A 25,550-nucleotide genomic window follows, 5' to 3' on the forward strand; every position below is an offset into this window, starting at 1 on the left:
AGTCTGCAAACACACCCTTCCAGAGGCGCAACATGTATACACATGGAAACTTTCCGTGGAAAGGTTTCTCTCATCCTAACTAAACATTTAACAGATAACTGTAAGAACCTCATATTACTATTATTCATAATTGTGCTTTTTAAGAAAGAAACTCACAAATAAACACACAGAAAGTTGTGCGCCATTTTGTTGTACATACTTTTAATGCTGGTGGGAAAATTACTCTGCGGGAGTGGTCTCAGAAGCGAGACCGGGAAATAAAGGTGTGGCCGTGTGGGGGGGAAACCAGTTTATATACGCCCTGACACACAGCCTTCCCTGTCTACTGTATCTCTGCCAACTGAACGGAGCTACTAACAGGTATGTCTTAATTTGGGTCATACACCAGCCATTGCTTTGTATTGTGTATCAGCTGCTTGTACTGTAATCTGTAGAAATTAGTTTTTGTGCATTGTTACACTAATATTAGTTCTAAGGAAGGTTCACGTTGAATTTTACGACAGCTTCAGTGTAGGGAGATAGAGGGCAGATTACATAACCAGGAAGAGATATTTTAATTTCGGATGGTTAGATATACAGTATCTCACACTGGATATGCAGTATAATATATTCTGTATCACAGCGCACACCGCTTAAAAATGTAATGTCAACGATCCCAAATGGATTCCTGCTGCTTAAGTTGATCAGTGGCCTTGCAAAACGAGTGAGGACCGGAAAGGTTTTTACAGAAGATAATACCTGAGATTCATGTGCTGTGAACCACACTCTTATAAAATATTTGCTATCTAGAACGGTTCTTCGGCTGTCCCCATAGGAGAACCCTTTAAAGAACCCTTGTTTGTGCAAGGTAGAACCCATTTGGGTTCCACGTAAAACCCTTTCCAGTGAGTGTTCTACCTGGAAAAAAAGGGTTCTCCTATGGGGACTACCAAAGGACCCTTTTGGAACTCGTTTTTCAAAGGGTGTATAGTTTCCATGAGGCACTGAACATTCCACAAAACTGAGCAATATGACTGAATGTTTGCTCTAGGTAGGAGAGTATTTTTCAGTCTAAGTCAACTTATGTTCCTAGCTGTTGTTCTGTGTTCTTTCATGTTTTCATTTCTACATTTACATTTTAGTCATTAAGCAGACGCTCCTATCCACAGCTACTTGGTCAGTGCATTCATCTTACGATAGCTAGGAGAGACAACCACATACTGTATCACAGTTGTACATCTTTCCTCAATAAAGAAGTTATAAGCAAAGTCAGAGCCATTCGGAAAATACCAGTGCAATTTTTTTTTAATGCTTTTCTTTTACTACAGCCCCTCTGTTTTCACATTTATACTCTGTTTGATAGGATAGTAATAGCAGTCAGTACATATCTGGTTAGGAATCTAAATATAGCAGAGAATCATCCCTCCTCCTCATGATCATGACAGTTGTTAGTTAGGCCTCATGGTACACAAAGAATCCAGGAAGTAGGCAGATTTTGAATAAATACTTTTAGTTTACTTTTGATATATATATATATATGTATATGTATATGTATATATGTATATGTATATGTATATATGTATATATACATATATATATATGTATACGTATACATATATATATATGTATATATATACATATATATATATGTATATATATACATATATGTATATGTATATATGTATATATATATATATATATATATGTGTATGTGTGTGTGTGTGTGTGTGTTCAGGGCTATAATTTATTATATATTATAGGCTATTGTAATGATAATTATTTTACTTTGTAAAGTGCTTTTCTCAGACCCAAGGTGCACATTCATTTAAAAAAGATATGTATAATAATATAAACAACACAGACAACAATCAAAGTTATATACAGGTGTTGCCAGAATATTAGCAGAGGTCCTTGAAAGCTTTTCTGAAAAGCAGTCTTGAGCTGTGCCTTAAAGAAGGACAGAGACTCTGCAGCCCTAATAGTGTCTGGAAGTGTGTTCCACAGTCGCGGAGCCGCGCAACTGAAAGCCCTGTCACCCATAGTTTTTAGTCTACTGCAGAGCTGCTAAAGGGAGATGGACCTGGAGGAGTGAAGGGTGTGTGTGGGGCAGGTGGGTAGAATGATGTCAGACCGGTATTATGGCTTTGTCTGCTGAAATAAACACCTTACCTCCACCAATATTTACATTTACATTTTAGTCATTTAGCAGACGCTCTTATCCAGAGCGACTTACAGTAGTGAATGCATTCATTTCATAAAAAAATGTTTCTTCTTCATACTGGTCCCCCGTGGGAATTAAACCCACAACCCTGGCGTTGCAAACACCATGTGTTGCAAACACCATGTTCTACCAACTGAGCTACAGGGAAAATCCTGACTCAAATTAGCTCTGGTCTGATGCATATGAAAGAACATTCCAAATGGGTGTGGTGAGGATAGGATAGGTGTTCCCCTGATTGACACAGTCTTATGACATTAATGCATTCTTATAATTCTGTACAGAAAAAATTACTCACCTGTATGGTTCCACAGAAAAGACTACGGCTAACGTTTGTCATATAAACATTTGAGCATACTTTCCTCTCAAGACCTGTATGGTTGAAGTATTTAAAACATACAATAATTTTAACTCAAACATTTCACTCTCCTTTTCAGATACAATGGATGTAAGTAAACACTTTTTCTAAATTTCTATCAAATTGCAAGAATACTTAATACTATAAGCAATAAAGAGCTCACTGTATTCCCCAGCTAGCACATTTGGTTCCTTGGAAGTTGTGGCAACGTACGTTTCTGGTTTCAGGAAGTAAAAATGTAGCCTGTTCTGGGAACGTTTCTTTTTAGATTGCAGGGAGATTATGCATTTCAAAGGAAACAAGCACTCGTTAAGATCAGGTGTGGCCCATTAGTGGGCGCAGCAAACGCACCTGAACACACTTAACAAGATACAGGATAGAATGAGTTTTTTTTATGCTGAGAACGGAATGTATATGATTTTAAATAACTTTAGAGAACGTTCTAATGTTTTCTTGTGGTTTTTATGCAACATTTTCTTAACATTCTTGGAACAATTTGAGAACATTACTTTTAAATAGAACCATAAGGAAACCTGTAGGAAACGCTATGCTGAAGTACTGAAATTCCCACTGAACGTTCACTGAACTATTTGAGAACATTTGGGGTGTTGGGCTCACATGGGCCGACGATGTCTCATAATATTTTAGCTTTCTGTGTTATCACTCCTTCTTTCATTCCTCCATCCCATTAATTTTACCCTATGACAAACAACGTAAGTTTACACCAAATAATTTCTCACTTATGCCCTTTAGTCATATATCATTGGAAAGCTTAGATTCACAGCCATCCATCACACATTTTCGGAAATGTTCAGGGCCCGGCATCTTAAGTCTAAGTTCATCGTTAGAACCTTCATAGAAGCATCATTCAATCTCCCAGCTCTTTCCCAAAACCATCGTTACTATAGTTGCACTTAAACGCTAGTTACTTACCTCAGACGACTCGCAGAACAGCAAAGTGCATTATTAGATGTTTTTTTGCCCTTCCGAGTCACTTTATTCAAAGAAGATCTCAGCTAAACATAGCATGAAGAAGTTGATCTGTCTGACTGTGAACGCCGATAACTTAAAAACGAAGTTGACTACAAATGCAAAGTTGCCAAAGTGTTTGCAATTGTCACAAACAAGTGAAGGATAAAAATATGCTTCAAATGAAAGCAGAGATGACTGCCTTGAAATATAAATAGGCTACACGGGCCTATACAGTGCATTCAGAAAGTATTCAGACCCCTTTAATTTTCCACATTTTGTTACGTTACATGTGAGATTTTGGGTTCCAACCTCTGTGTCTTTGTGAGACGCGAAGTAGGTGAACGGATGAGCTCCGCATGTGTGGTTCCTACTGACTGTGGTTCCAACTGGGGCGGCAGGTACCCTAGCGGTTAGAGTGTTGGACTAGTAACCGGAAGGTTGCAAGATCAAATCCCTGAGCTGACAAGGTAAAAATCTGTTGTTCTGCCCCTGAACAAGGCAGTTAACCCACTGTTCCTAGGCCCTCATTGAAAATAAGAATTTGTTCTTAACTGACTTGCCTAGTTAAATAAAAAAAGAAGAATGGAGGAGGTGTGGTGGTGCTTTGCTGGTGACACTGTCAGTGATATATTTCGAATTCAAGGTACACTTAACCAGCATGGGTACCACATGCTACAGCGATACGCCATCCCTTCTGGTTTGCACTTAGCCCCACTATCATTTGTTTTTCAACAGGATAAATACCCAAAACACACCACAATCACCTGACCTCAACCCAATTGAGATGGTTTGAGATGAGTTGGACAGCAGAGTGAAGGCAAAGCAGCAAACAAGTGCTCAACATATGTGGGAACTCCTTCAAGACTGTTGGAAAAGCATTCCTCATGAAGCTGGTTGAGGGAGTGCCAAGCGTATGCAAAGCTGTCATCAAGGGTGGCTACTTTGAAGAATTTCAAATATAAAATATATACACATGATTCCATATGTGTTATTTCATAGTTTTGATGTCTTCACTATTATTCTACAATGTAGAAAATAGTCAAAATAAAGAAAAACACTTTAATGAGTAGGGGTGTCCAAACTTTTGACTGGTACCATAAGTATTCAGTCCCTTTACTCAGTACTTTGTTGAATCACCTTTGGCAGCGATCACAGCCTCGAGTCTTGGGTATGATGCTACAAGCTTGGCGCACCTGTATCTGGGGAATTTCTCCCATTCTTCAAAGCAGATCCTCTCAAGCTCTGTCAGGTTGGATGGGGAGCGTCGCTGCACAGCTATTTTCAGGTCTGTCCAGAGATGTTCGATCGGGTTCAAGTCCGGGCTCTGGCTGGGCCACTCAAGGACATTCAGAGAATTGTCCCGAAGCCACTAATGCATTGTCTTGGCTATGTGCTTAGGGTCGTTGTCCTCTTGGAAGGTGAACCTTTGCCCCATATTGAGGTCCTGAGCGCTCTGGAGCAGATTTTCATCAAGGATCTCTCTGCACTTTGCTTCATTCATCTTTGCTTCGATCCTGACTAGTCTCCCAGTCCCTGCCGCTGACAAACATCCCTACAGCATGATGCCGCCACCACCATGCTTCACCATAGGGATGTACCAGGTTTCCTCCAGATGTGACACTTGGAATTCAGGCCAAAGAGTTCAATCTTGGTTTCATCAGACCAGAGAATAATGTTTCTCATAGTCTGAGAGTCCTTTAGGTGCCTTTCGGCAAACACCAAGCGGGCTGTCATGCCTTTTATTGAGGAGTGGCTTCCGTCTGGACACTCTACCATAAAAGCCTGATTGGTGGAGTGCTGCAGAGATGGTTGTCCTTCTGGAAGGTTCTCCCATCTCAACAGAGGAATTCTGGAGCTCTGTCAGGGTGACCATCGGGTTCTTGGTCACCTCCCTGACCAAGGCCCTTCTCCCCCAATTGCTCAGTTTGGCTGGGCGGCTAGCTCTAGGAAGAGTCTTGGTGGTTCCAAACTTCTTCCATTTAAGAATGATGGAGGCCGCAGTGCTAGAGGTGTCACTACAAACCCATGTTCGATCCCAGGCAGTGTCAGAGCGGTGCACGATTGGCCCAGCATCGTTCGGGGAGGGTTTGGACGGCCAGGATGGCCTTATGCCATCGCGCTCTATCAACTCCTTGTGGCGGGCGGGGCGCATGCACGCTAACTTTGGTCGCCAGTTGTACAGTGTTTCCTCCGACACATTGGTGCGGCTGGCTTCCAGGTTAGGCGAGCAGTGGGTCAAGAAGCAGTGCGGCTTGGCAGGGCCGTGTTTCGGAGGACACATGACAATCGACCTTCACCTCTCCCAAGTCCGTACAGGAGTAGCAGCGATGGGACAAGACTGTAACTACCAATTGGGGAGAAAAAGGGTTAAAGTACAATAAATAAATAATAAATGAAATAAAGAATGGAGGCCACTGTTCTTGTGGACCTTCATTGCTGCCGACATTTTTTGGTAACCTTCGTCAGATCTGTGCCTCGACACAATCCTTTCTTGGAGGTCTACGGACAATTCCTTCAACCTCATGGTTTGGTTTTTGCTCTGACATGCACTGTCAACTGTGGGACCTTTTATATAGACAGGTGAGTGCCTTTCCAAATCATGTCCAATGAATTGAATTTATCATAGGTGGACTCCAATAAAGTTGTAGAAACAGCAAGGATGATCAATGGAAACAGGATGCACCTGAACTCTATTGCGAGCCTCATAGCAAAGGGTCTGAATACTTTTATGTAAATAAGGTCATCCTTTTTTAATATATCATTTTGCAAACATTTATAAAAACCTGTTTTCACTTTGTCATTATGGGATATTGTGTGTAGATTAATACATTTTTAGAATAAGGCTGTAACGTAACAAACATTTTGAAAAGGTGAAGGGGTCTGAATACTTTCCGAATTCACTGTCAATGTAAATCATATTGAAGAAATGTTAATGTTCAATCAATTGAGTTCTATTTTGCCAATAGGGTACCGTCTAATGTTTGCCTCAATATACAGTACAAGTCTAAAGTTTGGACACACCTACTCTTTATTTTTACTATTTTCTACATTGTAGAATAATAGTGAAGACAAACTATTAAATAACACATATGGAATCATGTAGTAAACAAAAAGGTGTTAAACAAATCAAACTATATTTTATATTTAAGATTCTTCAAAGTAGCCACCTTTTTGGGCACATTCTTAACACAATTCTGTGAATAATTTAACATCTGTATATCTGGCACACCTGTCATGTGGTTGTGCATTCTACATCACTATGAACATTTTAAGATATTTCTGGTGTTACTACAATTACATTTCAAACAGGTGTGGCAATATTCGAAAAAGGCTTCTGTGGGGTTAATGTGTGAATTCTCTGAAGGGCCTGTATCTACAAATATTTTTTAAATAACCAGGCCTAGCTGTGTGTGTGCAATTTGCTGCCTCTTATCAAAGTTAGAATACAAAAACATAGCTGTCCAATTACATGGAATTCTATGGCTAAGCTTTCAACATTCTAATGTCAATGGCACATATGGGATTTTTTATTTATATATATTTTTTACAATAGTTGTAGCTGGTCATTTCAAAGTTGGTTATATTATATATATATATATAATTGAAAGCTAATTTCCTTACCTTTCCGAATCACTTGTCAAAGTTTTAAATGTATCATGCTTTCCCTTTTTAAAGCCATTTATAAAGGTACATTTGATATCTAACATAGAAGTCAAAGTTCTGTTGACCTGAACATTTTGAAATTGTCTGCAGGATAGCTGTGAATCTAAGCTTTCCAATTACACACACACACATGTTTGTATGTATGTATGTATGTATGTATGTATGTATGTATGTATGTATGTATGTATGTATGTATGTATGTATGTATGTATGTATGTATGTATGTATGTGTGTGTGTAATTGGAAAGCTTACAAACAATGTCATACAACAAGTTATTGCTCACTTATACACACAGGTGGGCGGGCTGCAACATTGTTCTATAATTGACGTGTATAAGTGAGCAATAAGTTGTTGTATGACATTGTTTGTAAGCAAATTTAGAATTATATAATATAATTGACGTGTATAAGTGAGCAATAACTTGTTGTATGACATTGTTTGTCAGGGTAAAATCCCTATGGGGAAAAAATGAATGGGATGGAGGGATGAAATAAAGAGTGATAACACTCAGCAATACCGAGTCGTTATTCATGTCGTAAGAAGGAATTCCCCTCGACCACGCCCACAAATTGGGGAATACAAACATTCTTTCCCATTGTAAAAGAGCCAACTTCATTGTTAATTTTTTGTTATACAGAAATAATAAAACATGCCAAAAAACTGCTCGTTAACCAGGTAAAAAATTCCGACCTAAGCGTCAATGAAACTGTAGGGAAATAGAGCCTGCGAGAAGAGCCCTGTGGCTTCAGGCTATTCCGCGTGGGAAATGTGGGGACCCGGTGTCCATGTAGGCTACGTGTAGCTACTCTGTGTGTGGAAAACATTTAATCTCAGGTAAAACCTACTTGTAGCTGTGTAGTCTGTTTTGTGTTGTTGGTCTTGCCAGCTTAATGTTCCAGTCGGTAGCTAGCACTCACTCACGTGGTTAGCAGCATCATGAAAAGGGGCATGAGGGAAGTCCTACAATATTACGTTTTTCTAAGTAGTGAGAAAACCGTTGCGAGCAGGCAATGTTGAAAAGTGATGTACTTTTCTTAAATGTAGTTTTGTAATTGACTAAAACAAGCAGATAACAAGAAAATTGCGCTTGAAAAATGTTAGTTTTTGCTGTGAGTCAATGGGGTAACCACAGATTGTTTTCCCCACAGGTGGGCGGGCTGCAACGTTCTATCTTATACCGACTGGCATGATCGCTGCACTGCTATCACACATTTTCCAACTCTAGGGACATAGACCTTCCAAAAAAATTATGAGACATCTTCAGTCCAAGTGAGCTTAATATGGACTAATGTCAAACCAGTTGAACGTTCCTAGAACATGACCAAAATTGAAATGAAAGGTAACCATGTTTGAACTTTTAAGACACAGTTTGTTAAAGTAATGAAATACCAAGAAAATTGTTATTTTGTCAAGTTCCTTGAATGTTCCAAAGCCAAACCACTATCCTGCACCATTCCCAGAAAGTTGTGGGTAGGTTGCATGCAAAATAACCATAGGACTCCACGCTCTCACCAAGCTCTAAGAAACAAATGGTTCTCAGAACATTATGTGCTAGCTGGGTCCTGTGAGAAAAATTAAGCAAGGAGAGACATCCACTTGTGCGCATTACCAATCCTCTCTCTCACCCCGCTCTGCTTCCCCTCTCTCACCCGCTCTGCTTCCCCTCTCCCACCCCGCTCTGCTTCCCCTCTCCCACCCCGCTCTGCTTCCCCTCTCCCACCCCGCTCTGCTTCCCCTCTCCCACCCCGCTCTGCTTCCCCTCTCCCACCCCGCTCTGCTTCCCCTCTCCCACCCCGCTCTGCTTCCCCTCTCTCACCCCGCTCTGCTTCCCCTCTCTCACCCGCTCTGCTTCCCCTCTCCCACCCCGCTCTGCTTCCCCTCTCTCACCCCGCTCTGCTTCCCCTCTCTCACCCCGCTCTGCTTCCCCTCTTCCCCTACAGCTTTCAGATGCTCTGGGTGGTGAACCGGGCTGGCCAAGCCAGAACAACCAGCAGAGTAGTGGGGGCGTGTGGCCTGGTGGGCAACCCAACCAGCCAACATGGCCAGGACAGCCTGGTGGTCAACCGACTTGGCCTGGTCAGCAGCAACCAGGCCAGCCCGCCCCCATGTGGCCTGGACAACAACCAAACCCTTCCCAACCATCATGGCCCGGACAACCAGGAGGGGGGCAGCCTAGCCAGCCAACCTGGCCCGGACAACCAGGTGGGGGACAGCCCAGTCAGCCAACATGGCCAGGGCAGCCAGGACAGATTAGCCAACCTACTGGACCCGGATGGCCAAGCCCAAGCCCCGGTCCAGGCCCTGCCCAACCAACTGCTCCACAACAAAGTTCACTGGTAAGAGAAGACATTCAAACCTGAGGATGTTGGTTATGACGGTTTGAAAAACCATGAGCAAGGATCTGCATGGTTCAGAACTATCTTTGTGACAGATTAGTCCTCAAGACCTCTACTCAGACATTGTTCTAAGCCTGTCCTAATGACATTCAACTGGTTTTGGCTGTTTTTATTTGCTGTTTTCAACAAACCCATTTTATTTCCCCAACAGAAAATGCCATATGACCTGAACCTGCCAAATGGATGCTACGACAAGATGCTCATCACAATTCGTGGGACAATTAACCAAAATGCCAAAATGTCAGTATTCACAGCAAAATATAGTTTCCATGGTAAATTGTGGGGATCTACATTGTAGCTATTTCCACACTTTGATTCTTAATGTTGCTCAGTTATTTCAGTCTTGTAGCCAGCAGTAGGCATGCCTTTCCTTGATATGTTGCCTGCAAACTTCTTATACCATAACCTAAGTACTAGTCTGTTTGTGCCATCATACCACTCCTTGCCACTTGTCATGCCAAATATCATGTATAGGATGACAAGGAGTTGGCATGATGGCACAAACAGATCTGGGACCTGGCTACTTCTACTGCTACTCTCAATCTAATAAGGACTAAAGTCTTATCAAATACAAACGGTTGTTCCTTTGTTCTTCAAAGTGTGTGATGCATAAGTATCCATCTCAGGATGTAAACAGAGACTAATAGAAGTTAGACGAGAGGATCTAGATAATCAAGCTCTGGGTAGTTAACAAATCTAGATTACTGTCAAATGTAAATCAATGAGGCCCCTTTTGAAGGAGGTTGGCAGACAGTAATCCCAATAGAGCATCTTGACATCATTATTTCCAATCCTCAACTGAATACAATTTAACTAATGTAAGGACAAAGGGTGAGAATAGAACAAATGATCTGTGATGAATTCAATACCAGATAATACCAATCACTTTAAAGTCAAGAGTAGGCCTACAGTAACTATGGCCACAAACTCAAAAAGCTCACACATCACCATGGAAAGAGTGCTGTTGAGCATGTGGCTCATAGAACACACACATTCATCACAAAACATAATGCTGTTGTCTGACTTGTAATCGACACTACTAGTTAAACACATTGATGATGTAAATGGCACAAAATCCAAGGTTGACCACTATGTTATTAGCTTCGTCCCAAATATGTTTGTGCTCTTGAAACTCCATTGCTCATTGTCAAGCCGAACAAATAGTTTGAAAAGAAAATGAGTGACAAGGAGTTGGTATGAACACTGCTATTATCTCCCTGTAGGTTCACCATCAATCTAACCAAAGGGAATGACATTGCCATGCACGTCAACCCACGCTTTAATGACCAGGGAAAGAAAACGATTGTGCGGAACAGTCAGATAGGCAATACATGGGGCAAAGAGGAGAGAGAGCACAATCACTTCCCCTTCATTCAGGGCCAGCCCTTCGAGGTGAGGAATCTATCTTCTGGTTTACTTCATGTCAACCAATCAGAGTTTTAAAACCATGATGGCTGGGGTCCCAAATGGCACCCCCCTACTACTTTTGAACAGAACATGCTTTGGTCAAAAGTAGTGCACTAAAAAGGGATTAGGGTGCCATTTGGAAGATATTTTTAGACTCTCCTGTATTCATCTTAAGATATTTTGAGCTGTATGATTTTTATGGTAATTAAATAATGTCAAACAAATTAAAATGGTATTCATGATCAATAGATCATGTTTACAATCAATATATTCAGTCATATCTTAACATATTCTTTGATTTTGCATAATAATGACTTTGTGGTCCTGTGTTTTTCCAGATGAAGATCATGTGCACTAACAGTGAGTTCAAGGTGGCAGTGAACAGCTCACACATCCTGGAGTTCAAACACCGCATCCGTGACATCCACTCCATCAAACACCTGGGCATCTATAATGATGTCACCCTCACGTCTGTGGAGATTGACAAACTATAAGATCTAGCAGGGTTGGTTTCAGCCATAGAAATAGAATGACCAGAATATCCAAAGTCCCTCAGGTTCTATTTTTATGGTTCCAGTGACCTTCCATCATTGGTTTTCAACAGAAACATACAGTAGCTTGAGTCTCAAGCTTTAACCCAGTAGTACTACCATCATATTCTGTACTTCTACTAAGCTGGTATATTCTCTGTGTGGAAATACTCAAGTGGAAAAATATATTTTCTTAGTCTTTAATAAGAGGAAAAAGTCAACAACTTTAACTCACAAATTCATTGGTTTTAAGTCTGAATAGGTACATACATTTTAATGTAAACCACCTATATCCAATAAAAATCCAATGTTAGACTCAAGCATATTTTTTCATTGACTGATATCTCTTCCTCCAGATACAGGGTGATGTTCAGTATGTTTTGAGTTATTGTTATATAACCTTTCCCACTAGGTGGCACAGTTGAGACTGTCGAATGTTTTAGAACCACAACAAGCCTAGTATTTGCTGTGGCAAAATAAACATTACCTTGGCTACCTATACCACCCAGTAGTAGATGAATTTGAAAACACCAATGCATATTACCACTTAACATATAGGCTATTATTACTTTGCATTAGTGAATGAAGAACCATGTCTGTAAACATACTGTATTTTCAAAGCTCTTTCTCCTTAACCCTGCAATCATGAGCAAGTTCACTTGTTGGTAATGTAATGATGTCATGCACTATCTTTCTGTAGTGTTTCCATAAGCAGTGATTATCTTATTTCCATTACCAGCCGTCAGCACTTAACATGTTTATTCAGGGAGGAGAGTGTCAATATCTGTGAGTGATATTACAGTTGACAATGATATCTCAAATTAAGCAAATGTGACTTTATTTACACAAAGACCACATTGACTGAATCAACATGGAATCTTTTCACTGGTAACCACTAAACTAAATATGAGGACTATGAGGAGACTTACACCACAGAGATACCTCTCAATACTATCATTTAATTTATATTTATATTCGATTACTCTCCTGATTAAATTGTTTGAAGTCCCTTTAAAAGAAGTGAACTGCTATTTTAGAGCTGCTGCTGTCTATCATCAAATGTGTTTTTCTCCATTATGTTCTTAAGCAATAAGTTACATCACAATGTGGACGAACACGTAAATCAAACTCTTGTTACAGCTACTCTCACATAACAGCCCTCTCAATCCATGTTCACAAATTTATTACATTTACAGCCCTCACTGCCCTCCACCAACCCACAGCAATGAGCCCATCGCACTATTAAGCTCACAAGATGAGACTGACAAGATGCATGTAGACACATGATAAACTTTTTCACCCCAGCCCGGCATGCCTCTGGCTGTTGTCTATAATCTACCAGCCAGACCATGTCTCCTCCTGATAATTACTTCCCCAGCAATAACTGATAACAGGTAGACAGGGCAGATAGGAAGGTGTGTGTACACACTCTTAGAAAAAAAGGTGCTATCTAGAACCAAAAAGGGTTATTTGGATGTCCCCATAGGAAAACCCTTTTCAGAACCCTTTTTGGTTCCAGGTAGCGCTCTTTTGGGTTCCATGTAGAACCCTGGAACCAAAACTGGTTATACCTGGAACCAAAAAGGGTTCATCTATGGGGACAGCCGAAGAAGCCTTTTGGAACCCTTTCTTCTAAGAGAGTGTGTGTGTAAGTTTGTGTGTCAGGTAGACAGGAACAGACAGAGGGGCCATGGGGAGAAGGTCAGGTGTGGCCAGCCAGATGTGGTGCACATGTTTACAATACTATAGTGTACGATAATACACGGAGCTCCATGGTACCTATTATTTTGTGGTACTTGGTTGAGATACAACAAGGCTTCCACTAGCAAAAACACAGAACCATGAATATGGGTCACCAACACAGGAAACCTGTCTCTTAAAATAGTTCAAAGCTTGTATGTCTTTAAGATAACAGTCAGCACCTTACCTCTGGTATATGATTCAATGATCAACTATGAAGATGGTTTAAAGCTATGGGGGGGGGGGGGACACTGACAGAGATCACATTCCTCTCTCTCTACAGTAGGCTACTAAAAGAGGCTGGCACATGCTTAGCTGACTGACACTATTCTGTGTTGTGGCTATTGTGACCTAAGGCGGGAAACAAGGGTTACATCCCAAATAACACCCTATTCCCTATATAGCACTTATTTTAATCAGACTCCTATACTGTAGGTCCTTGTCAAAAGTAGTGCACCAAAGGGTAATAGGGTGTAATTTGGGATAAACAAAAGACACCTTAGTATCCTGACGTCAGGTCAGTGATTCATTTTTAATGATGGAAACCGACTACGGACTGAATCTCGATGGAAACTGAAGACAGAAGAGATTCATTATTCAATGACTTTTCTATGCCTACATATAAACTGCTGTGAACTTCATAAAGGTTGGAACTTTGAATTGTTCTCAAATCGCTTTTGCACCTGGTTTATGGTATGGCTTGTAATAGGGATTTCAGAACTCTTATAGTAATATAATATCATTTGTGTCACCCGTTTGGTCACCTATAATTTTGGTCACCCGTAAACCATGGGGACTGGTTCACCTAATAACGCTTTAATCTATTTTAAACATTTCATATATTGTCCCTTACACCCCCCTCCAAGTAAGCCTATTCCGAAAATGTAAAACACCTATATAAATGATCAATCTTAGTTCAATTCACCGAGTACAGTGTTGTCTTTGACGCAATGATTCTGCGCGTGCGTGGTAGTTTTGCGGACACGTTCATCATCATTGTTGAAGATGCAAGCACGTCAGAACGCTGAGCGCTATAATATCAAGCAGGGGACGTCGCTCGCTCGCGAATATCTTTTGCAAAACGACTAGCTAGTATGGGATTGTTAGCAAGAGCGTAGCATCAAATACGGACGAAAATGATAACGATTTTACTGCTTATATGACAGTTATGAAGACCGTATAATTATAGATGCGGTTATCATTTATTGTAAGGTCACTGCTGAACACCGAACACGGCGCTGCTTTGCCCAGCAAGTGCTCCTAGTAAGGCAGGGGATTGGAGACCTCATCATTTCCGAGTTTTCGCAGCGGCACAGGTCAGTTTGAACGTTTTGCCTTTGCTTTGGTATTCCTCTATATGTGTGTACAGTTAAGTAGTTAACTACATTAATTAAACACATTCTAGCTAATATTGTTAAGCTGAGTTGACATTCTGCCAACCCCACAAGTTAAAAAAAAAAAAAAAAAAAGTTGTGTAACTAACTAGCCATTAGCAATGCTAACGTTAGCTAGCTAATAACGTTAACGTGCCTGGAAAGTCGAGGTGGGTGGAGTGGAGAAGGACTGTGATGGGTCCGTTTAAACACTCGCTTAGATTGCACTGCAATTCATTTGAATCTGATAAGGTAATTGATTAGTTAACTATTTGGCCACACAAAGTTAACCAGCGTTAGCTAGTTAACGTTATGGACTTATTTTGTACGGAATGTGTTAGCGTGCACCTAGCATTAACGTTACGCCACATAACTAACTGCTAGTACCTTGACTATTCTCAAACCTTAGCTGCATGGGTGGATAAGGCCTTTTCAAATCGAACAAACGTTTATCAACGTTACAATCTCGTTTTGCTGAAATGTAACGAGCTAATTTAAACTATAAATTAACTATGTAGGTAACAATGTCGTTGTCACTGGCAACTTTTTTCCCCCACAGTAGTTTAGCAAACTAGCTGACTACGCTAGCGCTTCGGCATAACACAACAAGCTCACACGTTTGTTATCGTATTGACACGATAACAACACGCATGGTCGTTACTAAATCTAAATAGTGCAATGTGTGAATACATTGTCACTTATCTAAAAGCTAGCAATCTTACCAAGTGGCTACGTTGTGTATGAATAGTTTTGTGTAGCGGTGTTAACTGTTTCGCTAACTACTTTCCTAATTATGAATTTATTAACATGGATAATCCAATTATTAACGTTAGGTGCTCTGATATGTATAATAGTAAATTATTGCCTGCCCTTTGGATGAACTATAAACTAGGCGCATACAATGAGAAAATCAGAGATGGATGGGACTTGGAGCAGTCCCTTTCCTTGACCAGACACGCAGTCCCAGAAACCTCCTTGCAGATCCCTTAGCCCTGAAACAAAATAGTTGCATTCAACACTTAGCTGTGCATTTACAAAACATGATTGTTAATTTAAAGTGGTCCTTGTCTTTACTGATTGAAGAGGACTCTCAGCTTTGTCCAAAGTGTAAAACAACCTCTCCTTACTTTTGTCTTGGATTACTTCCATCTTGATTGTAGATGCCATAGCCATAGAACCTCCCTGAGTGTGTTAGCTTAAATGATGGGCATCATTAAAGGTCAGCTAAATGACGTAGTACGAGCATCACTGCAGATATTGCAATGAGCAAGACTTCTTTCAGTCACACATGGTATCTGTGCATGGATTTACATCATGCTCTTACAATGTGGTAGCCACGGGACTAAAACAGCAGAAGTTTAGCCTTGCTAGTTTTTGCTGAAATGGGCCCACTGTGCTGTTTACTTTGTGCATCAATGTCATATCACTGACTACCTTTAATGTCCCATCTTAATAGGAGTGAAGAACCTTGATTTTGGTTGTGCTTAAAGACCTCCTCCAGTGATTTTTAACTTTTACTGTTGAAAAGCAGTAAAAGTTCCACTTGTGCTATGTTGACATGTCTGGACCAGCTATTGAGACATGTCTTGTTAGGTTAATCAGGTGTTAAATGAAGTGAGGAGACTGGAGTGCAACATTAAGTTAATCACTTCCCATTAAACAGTGATTGGCTTAAAATGGCATGTTTTTGAGGAAGTAAACCGCTGCATGTTGTGAGGTGCTGAAGGTTATTGCACACTGCATGCACATACTGTTTGTCTTGCAAATATACGTTTAGCCCACACTTTGTACTTAGACCTGGCCTGTGATTAACAAGTCAATTGTCTGTGAGAGGCGCTGATGGATTCCATGGGTCTGTTTATGCCATGGGATTTTTCTTTAACGATATCGTAAGTTGTGCTTGTTGTATAATAAAATGCCAGAGTTGCGCATCTGTTTAGTCTTTTTCTTGCTACGTATTCATATGGTGGCACTCTATTCAACTTACTAGTTCTCCAAAGTGTTTCTAATCAATGTTAGGCTGTTTCTCATTTTGTTGGTAGTGGTTTGTGCTGATACACTAGGCTAAGTGCCTGATCCACTTATGGTATTGAGTGGTTGATTTAATTGTACAGTCAGAAGATTTTGGCACTCCCATGGAACTGAAGCAGATGTTTATGGGTGGATGTTGTCTCCATTGATTTTAATATTGAACACCTCCCAACTACTGTAAGACTTTATGGACAGTACATGCCCCCATGATGATTGTCAGCTGTGTGAAGTAGATCACCTGCTTGCTGGGTTTCAACAAAAGATACAGATTCAACATGTAGAATCGTTGGGAAATGACAGCCAATATTCTGTGGTCAGAGGGGATAGGATGGTCACCCTCTGCATTTAATCATTTGTCGGTCTGGTGTGTTTTCTCTCTTAGTTAAGGGGTTCTGATGGATTAATTGGCTAACAATCATCTCACGTGTAGGCCTAGGCCCAAATTGTGCAATGATGCTTTTACGATCTTACTTAACTGGGAGAAATAGTTTGACTCCAGGATCTGACATTAACAATGGCCCGCTGGCCTACGGCCAGTAAAAACGTGTTGGTCCAGTGGATCTTGTCAGTCACTGACCCAACAGGGCCACTAACTTTCCTGCAAAATTTGCATTCCAGTTCAACATTTACCTGCTCTGTTGCAGTCTGCCATTGAAAACCATTTGAAGACAAGACAGCACGTGGAAAAGTAATGCTATTTGTATTTGATCAATATGTTTGGTGGTTAAAGCACAATAAATCTACAATAAGTTGCCTAGCATTCGTCTTGGATAGCCTACTGTACCCAGATCCATATCTTTTTTGAGAAGCAGCTGTCTTGGGGCAACGTTCTATTTTAAGATTTAAAAAATTGATATCTTAAAATGACCGGCTATTATACAAACAAATGTATGAAATTAATACAAAGCAGTTCTAAAGAGTAGACTGTCTCACATTGTTAATTGATATTAAACAGCTTTTTAATACTTACCATAATAACCAAATGTAACATATTACAAGCTGAATATAGAGAGAAAGCATGCCAATAGGCTCTGTATGACCCCAATATCTGGGCCAGTTACGATTCCGTTCAGGACAGTGAGAGAAGTTTACGTTGAACCCTGGACTCTACAATACATCATGAAAACAAGCACTCAGCGTTGTCAATAAAGATCGACAGAAATGTTCATGGCTTGTATCCATATACTTTTTGGGGGCATTGAGCAACAGTTGCCATGTAGCTTAGACATTTGTGTGCACATTTGGTGAATCTCTTTTTGTCAAGCCCAGGCCTTGCGACCTACCTTTTTTTATGAACAAATGATGAGAACCCCTTTTAGTGGTGTCTGAAATTTCCTTTACCACCTGGTGGGGTGAATTTGCCTATCCGTCCCACCAAGGCACCCTGACAACTGGACAGCTCAGTGTCAAAAACATCTTTGTTCACTCTATTAAGACTCGCGTAGCATGAGAAAGACGTGTTCAACCAGGTCTCTAAAGTGCGGGCATTTTGGTTGCATATGCTCCTAAATATTTTGCTTTGCGACTTGGAATTTTAATTTAGGAGCACGAGTGCACCTAGAAGAAAAATCAGCCATTTAATTGTTGTAATCAAACATTTTATTTGTCACGTCCAGATTACAGCAGGTATAAAAACTGCAGCTAAATGCTTGTGCGCTAGCTACCTCAGAATTGCAGTACAATAATCAATATAACAATAGTAAAGTCAAATAAAAAAATAATTAAAGGAAGAGTTAGTATGCCTAGTAATAGCCTGGTATGTAAACAATAGGATATGCAGTATAGTTAATGAACAATAGGATATACAGAATGGATAATTAATGTGCTATAAGTATGACTGTATTGTGGGTAGTGTCTAGGTCAGTTGAATAGATGGATAGATATAGTAGAACACCAGCTGTGCTGGGTGGTAGTGTGTGAGGGTTGAATGTGTGGCGATTCAGTGCAAATAGTCTCTAAGACGCAGATTCGTGACTCTGGTGGTTGCACCATTACTACAGAGAAAACGGATTATCTCTAACCCAAACTATTCAGCCGTTACCAGCACTACGTTTTTTTCTCCTTCTATTGCACATTGGCGCTGCAGCTGGATGCATCTCCATTGGCATGCCGCGTTTTACATTCATAAACCATGTCGCGGCCCGCTGACACCTCATGTTACCTCATTAGCTAGCTTGCTTAACAACCTGTTAACTTTACCAGTCTAAACATTTGGGAGCATCGAAAGAATGGTAAAGGGATAACTTCATGAGATCAATGATCATAGCAGTGAATGAATGACAGATTTGCATGTCTTCACACACAAACTTGATGTTCATAAAGAGACAGTGTACAATTTTTTTTGTAATGCATCTCAACAGGAAACTGTGCTTTTACACAATGTAACACCGTAATATTCCACAAATTACTTTGTAATTTCAATGACTGGTATTGGCATTTTAGCTTGTATAGTGAACAGTCTTTACAGTGTTCCATAGTTTCTAGGGCACATGTGCTTCAACAGTAGATAAAATGCATAGGCCAAATAAAGGCTGGATCTCAATATTTTCTGGTGCTGCAAAATTTGATCTTTTAAGTTGGGAGCACCAGTGCTACTATTCTATTTAGAGCCCTGTGTTCAACTGTTTTTCCTACCTGACAAAACAAGCTGTTGATTGGAGTGGGTGAGGAGGGCCAGACCTGCGAGTGTAACAGGTTGTGACAAGCCTTTTTGTTTTTTTAGATACGTGGCTTTTAGTCCTGTCCTGTTCTGTTCCCACTGCTTTCTCTCTCGCTCTGCGTTGGCTTGTCTTTGCTCTCAGCCTTCCACCTGCCTGAGCCCCAATAATTCACCCTTGAGAACTTGAGAAAAGCTGAGGTGTTTGTTTTCTACTTCTTGGCCATACTACTTGTAAACAACAATTGAAAGCCACATTTTGTAGTACAAACGATAGGTTGTCTTAAGCTGTTTGAATTGTCACCTTGCTTGTCCCTTTTACATGTTATATTCAGCCTGGCCTGTTGAATGCTCATACAGCATCCAGTGTGTTTGCCTTGTGCTGTGAAGCACGTTTCCTACATGCTCATTGTCCCTCAGTGCATTCCAACATTGGTCTTTTTCACACTGATTCATTTGGGTCAATGCTAAAGTTGGAGGCATGCTGCTTTGATGTTAGGCTACACAATTGCCACAAAGACATGGCAGAGAATGCCTGTGTTTTGGGACATACAGAAACACTGTATGGCTGTCTGTGTATGCTACTGTAATAAAGAAAAGCTCAGTGTAAGTAGAACTGAATGGTGTGTGACTGAAAAGTTTGAAACATGCTTTGAGATTAGGCTACACAATTGCAACAAAGACATACAGACAGACCAACTGTATGGTGGGCTTCCAGATTACTGTAGTACAAGAAAGGCTATAGCATAGACCTGTGAATGATTAGATGGTGTGTGACTGTCTCAAAGGGCTAGATAGGAAGGAATTCACTAAGCCAAAAGAAACTGGGATGGTTGTTGTTTGTACAAGGTGTTGATAGCCTATATCCAGTTTCTCAGTAGGGGAAAAAAAATGAAGTTGCCCAGTCTTGACGTAACGCAACTGGTTTGCTCTGTCTTGTAGCGTAGGTCATGTCCGTATCCTCTGCCTGTACCTCGGCAGCATGTGTTTCCCATTCCCCTGATGAGTTTCTATCCAATGGGCAGGGTGAGATAGACGAGGCTGTTGCCATACCTGGTCTGGTGGTAAGGTGTCAGAGCTGAAGCCTTGTGCTTGGCAATGGAGGGAATACACAGACACTTTAGGCTGTGGAAAGCTAGCTACTCATAGGCCCTTCACAGGCCCTCCTGAAGTAATTACTGAATCGCTGTGAACTTCTTAGTAGAGGTGTGGAATTCAAGACCTGTTAGGTAAGAGGTCCTCTGTTTGGGCATATGTATGCCTGCAATGGTGTTATTGATAGGCTGCATGTGTAACTAGAGCATTGACATTGAAATAGAAATCTACTGTATGTTGAGAAGCCAAATCATAAAAAATATGGATATTTTTGTTTGAGCTTTTGAGGAGAGATCTGATTTACAGTAGTCAAATTGTGTGTTGGCTTACCTAATATTTCCCTATTTTTAGATTGACCTTACCGAGCTGATAGCTGGGGCCTGGGCCAATAAAGCTAACATGTAGCAACTGATCAACAATTGGTTAAGTTAATGGGTTGTTGCCAGCTGAAGTCTTGAGGTATTTCTGAGTCTATATGCTATGACATACTCATGCTGCTATGAGAGAGAACCCCCAAATCAAAGGTCTTGTGTGCCATGTTACTCTTCTGACAGGACAGCACTTGTGTTACTGAGTTAGTGTGCTGCACAGCATTTGAATGTGGAATGTTGAGAGTATCATGGATGGATGTCTCTGTGCTTGATCTGTTATGTGTTCCATCCAGGCTATTGCACAACTGTTACTGGTCAGTTAGTGATCAGGATGCTCTCTCTATTCAATGGAGTCACGAGCAGTGAAATGTTGTTTGAACTTCTTTCTTTACGAGGTGTTTTGGTTATGATAGATTGATACTAAGAGCAGGAAAGCACTGATTTGTTAGTGGTCCAAATATATTAAACTAAAGCTGCTTTCTCTCTGGTCGCTTACTGATTTATAGTTGGGGCTAGATGTGTTAGTGTTTTGGATGTACTGTCCTGTACACCACTAGATTAGAAAATCGCCTCAAAGGGTATTTCAACAGCGCTCGTCCACAAGTGCTTGGGTATGGAAATAGCTTTGTATACGAATTACAGGCAGTCAGGCAGCCGCACCCCTCTTCCCGGGTGTGTTTTAAAGTGCTATTGTATTTGTATGGAAAACCCCAGTAGGTTCAGGTGAAGGAAGTGCCTTATGAAAGGAGAGGGCAGCCATGCATTTATGGGAAGGGCTACATGGCTGATGTGCAAACCTATATTTCATTTCCAAATTGGTTAAAATTGGGTTAGATTTGGTTAATGTTAGCTTGATGTAAGGGTCAGTTTTAGATTTGGCTAGTTGGGCTGTCAATTGGATCCTGGTCAGAAAAGTCTCCTTAAAGCATCTACAGAGAATATGTAGACTGGACAGACAGCGCAATGTCATTTTTGTGTCACAAAAAATACGCTCCGGCATTTGACGCCATTTTCTTCTACCCTTGAGTCTCAGCGACTGTTCAAATAATAAACCAAACAACATTTTAGCCTTATAGAATCCTCCCAAATATTATTTTGAGGTGATAATGTTACTTTAGGCTAAAACAGATAGCCATGTGCTTTTTTTTCTCTGTGCCTAAAAAGGATGACATTATATTTTTAGCTGATATGGGAGCGAATACATTGAAGCAGCATATTAAATTAGGATAATGTTGTGGTTTACACTGGCAAGTATAAGAATATTTGCTAGGGCATATTTAATTATAAATCTGATTATTTCACATGGCGATGTAAGAAGCTAAAGGGCTAGCTAGCTTGCAGTGTTTAGTCAACTTGCTAGCAAGGGAAGACTGAGACTCTTCTTTTGCTTTCACCACAAATGAGAAGACAACAAGAGAACCCCAAAGTCTATTTTGTTAAGAAGTAATAACTAGTGATTACAGGCTATTGTGAAATGTTTGAACCTGCTGTAGCCAACTAGCTAGTCATGTGGCTTTTTCTCTGACCAAACATGTTCTATTTTTAGCTGCTATGGGAATGAACACACAAGCAGCATATCAAACTGTGAAAATAAGTATATTTGACAGGGCATATCTTTAAAAAAAAATTATAAATCAGATTTATTTCACATGGAGATGTGGCAAGCTAAAAAGGCTAGCTAGCTTGCAATGTTTTTAGCCAGGCTGCCAGCAAGCTATTCCCCCCGCCCCCTTGCTAATGGGACCGGCGAGGATATCATGTTACCAAAAGATGTCCGCTACTCCAAAAATCCAACTCCTCCCACATAGGCTTGGGTGGTATCCAGATGCCATCCTTCTCTCATCTCAGGATTTACGGTATTACTTTCCGGCATAGCATACAAGAAAATACCAAATGCTAACAAAATTGGCACAAACTAATAATGAAATCAGACGCTGTTAGCTAAATGCTAACAAGCGAAAACAAACTATTTGCAAATCCAGCTCCTAAAGTTATACAAATATAGCTAGTAGTTACCAAATGTAATTTTTGGTGAGTGTGGACATTTACAAACTAAAGTGAACGAGAGAAATTGTGCAAATTAACAAAGTTGTGACACATGCTTTCTGAAGGTAGAGTAGTATGTGTACCTTGAGCAGAGGGGAGGAGAACGGAGGAGGGGAAAAACACTAGTAAGAAGCACAGGGAAAAAATGGCAACTGTACAGAACTCAAGAGCTCTAACAGAAACACCATTATAAGATACAGTATGTAATACAAAAGTATGTGGACACACCTTCAAATGAGTGGGTTCGGCTATTTCAGCCACACCCGTTGCTGACCGGTGTATTAAAATAGAGCACACTGCCATGCAATCTCCATAGACAAACATTGGCAGTAGAATGGCCTTACTGAAGAGCTCTGCGACTTTCAATGTGGCACCGTCATAGGATGCCACCTTTCCAACAAGTTAGTTTGTCAAATTTCAGCCAGGCTATAGCTGCTCCAGTCAACTGTGGAAATGTCTAGGAGCTACAACGGCTCATCTGCGACGTGGTAGGCCACACAAGCTCACAGAATGGGACCGCCGAGTGTTGTAGTGTGTAAAAAATTCTGTCGTTGGTTGCAACACTGACGACCAAGTTCCAAACTGCCTCTGGAAGCAACGTCAGCACAATAACTGTTCATCAGGAGCTTCATGAAATGGGTTTCCATAGCTGAGCAGCCGCACACAAGCCTAGGATCACCATTCACAATGCCAAGCGTCGGCTTGCTGCCATTGGACTATAGAGCAGTTCTCTGGAGTGATGAATCCCATTTCACTATCTGGCAGTACGTCTGACAAATCTGGGTTTGGCGGATGCCAGGAGAAGGCTACCTGCCCCAATGCATAGTGCGAACTGTAAAGTTGGGTGGAGGGGGAATAATGATCTGGGGATGTTTTTCATGGTTTGGGCTAGGCCCCTTAGTTCCACTGAAGGGAAATCTTAACACTACAGCATACAATGACATTCTAGACGAGTCTGTGCTTCCAACTTTATGGCAAGAGTTTGAGGAAGGCCCTTTCCTGTTTCAGCATGACAATGCCGCCGTGCACAAAGTGAGGTCTGAGTAGAAGCAAGTCCCTGCAGCAATGTTCCAACATCTAGTGGAAAGCCTTCCCAGAAGAGTGGAGGCTGTTATAGCAGCTAAGGTGGGCCAACTCCATATTAATGGCCATGATTTTGGAATGAATGTTTGACGAGCAGGTGTCCACATACTTTTGGTCATGTAGTGTATCTAATGGCAAACATTTAGTAGCGAATTGCATACAAGTGTAACTTCATCACATGTGTGCAGCAAAACAGACTGCTGATACATATAGAACACTATGGATTTACCAGCTCCCGCTTTCTCCCGTTGTGATATTTACAAACACGTGACTGGCTCAACTGTTCTGGGGAACTAAGGTAAGCTTCATAATGTAAAATGTGACGGTGAAATGGACACAATCTGCTTTATCTCCTAACGTATAGCACAAGTTGACTGCAGGTATTTAACCTGTTAGGGCTAGGGGGCAGTATTGACACGGCTGGATAAAAAACATACCCGATTTAATCTGGTTACCACTCCTACTCAGTAACTAGAATATGCATATACTTATTACATATGGATAGAAAACACCCTAAAGTTTCTAAAACCGTTTGAATGGTGTCTGTGAGTATAACAGAACTCAAATGGCAGGTCAAAACCTGAGAGATTCCTTTACAGGAAGTGGCCTGTCTGACCATTTCTTGAACTTCTTTTCCATCTCTATCTTTTACTAAGGATCTCTGCTCTAACGTGACACTTCCCACGTCGTCCATAGGCGCTCAGAGCCCGGGAAAAAACAGAATGTCGTCATTCCAGCCCCAGGCTGAAACACATTATCGCCTTTCTCAAGTGGCCGATCAAGGGACTCTGGGCTTATGCGCGTGACCCGACCGCCCCCGCCTTTGTGATTTTTTTTCCTCTGTTTGCCGAAAAGGAGATTCCCTGTCGGAATATTGTTGCTTTTCTACGAGAAAAATGACGTAAAAATTGATTTTAAACAGCGGTTGACATGCTTCGAAGTACGGTAATGGAATATTTAGAATTTTATTGTCACGAATTGCGCCATGCGCGCGACACTTCTTTACCATTTCGGATAGTGTCTGGAACGCACGAACAAAACGCCGCTATTCGGATATAACGATGGATTATTTTGGACCAAACCAACATTTGTTATTGAAGTTGCAGTCCTGGGTGTGCATTCTGACGAAGACAACAAAAGGTAATCAAACTTTTATAATAGTAAATATGATTATGGTGAGTGCTAAACTTGCCGGGTGTCTAAATAGCGAGCCCGTGATGCCTGGGCTATGTACTTAGAATATTGCAAAATGTGCTTTCACCAAAAAGCTATTTTAAAATCGGACATATCGAGTGCATAGAGGAGGTCTGTATCTATAATTCTTAACCTGTTGGGTCTAGGGGGCAGCATTTGCACGTCTGGATAAAAAAAATGTACCCGATTTAATCTGGTTACTAATCCTACCCAGTAACTACAATATGCATATACTTATTATATATGGATAGAAAACACTCTAAAGTTTCTAAAACTGTTTGAATGGTGTCTGTGAGTATAACAGAACTCATTTGGCAGGCAAAACCCTGAGACATTTTCTGACAGGAAGTGGATACCTGATGTGTTGTATTGACTTTAAACCTATCCCATTGAAAAACACAGGGGCTTAGGAATATTTTGGCACTTCCTATTGCTTC

General features: G+C 40.8%; 2 protein-coding genes across 4 annotated transcripts in view; both read left to right on the top strand.

The window, feature by feature from the left end:
* Positions 1–305: 305 nt before the first annotated feature.
* leg3 (Galectin-3) lies at positions 306–11,844 on the top strand. 2 transcript variants are annotated; one of them, NM_001140833.1, is made up of 6 exons: positions 306–360; positions 2,635–2,645; positions 9,132–9,527; positions 9,739–9,827; positions 10,811–10,979; positions 11,333–11,842. In NM_001140833.1, exons 2-6 carry the CDS (start codon positions 2,640–2,642, stop codon positions 11,486–11,488), a joined length of 816 nt encoding a protein of 271 aa, NP_001134305.1. In that variant the 5' UTR covers positions 306–360; positions 2,635–2,639; the 3' UTR covers positions 11,489–11,842. The 2 variants fall into 2 exon arrangements, with proteins under 2 accessions (NP_001134305.1, XP_014066689.2); XM_014211214.3 differs by lacking the exon at positions 306–360 and having other exon boundaries at positions 2,500–2,645; positions 11,333–11,844.
* Positions 11,845–14,236: 2,392 nt separating this feature from the next.
* Positions 14,237–25,550, top strand: part of LOC106611243 (F-box only protein 34) — a 34,628-nt gene continuing 23,314 nt past the window's right edge. The window contains exon 1 of one of the 2 annotated variants that reach the window (XM_014211241.3): positions 14,237–14,580. The gene's annotated coding sequence lies outside the window, so the exon portion shown is untranslated. The other variant, XM_014211243.3, reaches the window with a different exon arrangement.

Source organism: Salmo salar, chromosome 09 (genome assembly GCF_965601325.2).
Source record: "Salmo salar chromosome 09, fSalSal1, whole genome shotgun sequence".
Classification (NCBI taxonomy): Eukaryota; Metazoa; Chordata; class Actinopteri; order Salmoniformes; family Salmonidae; genus Salmo; species Salmo salar.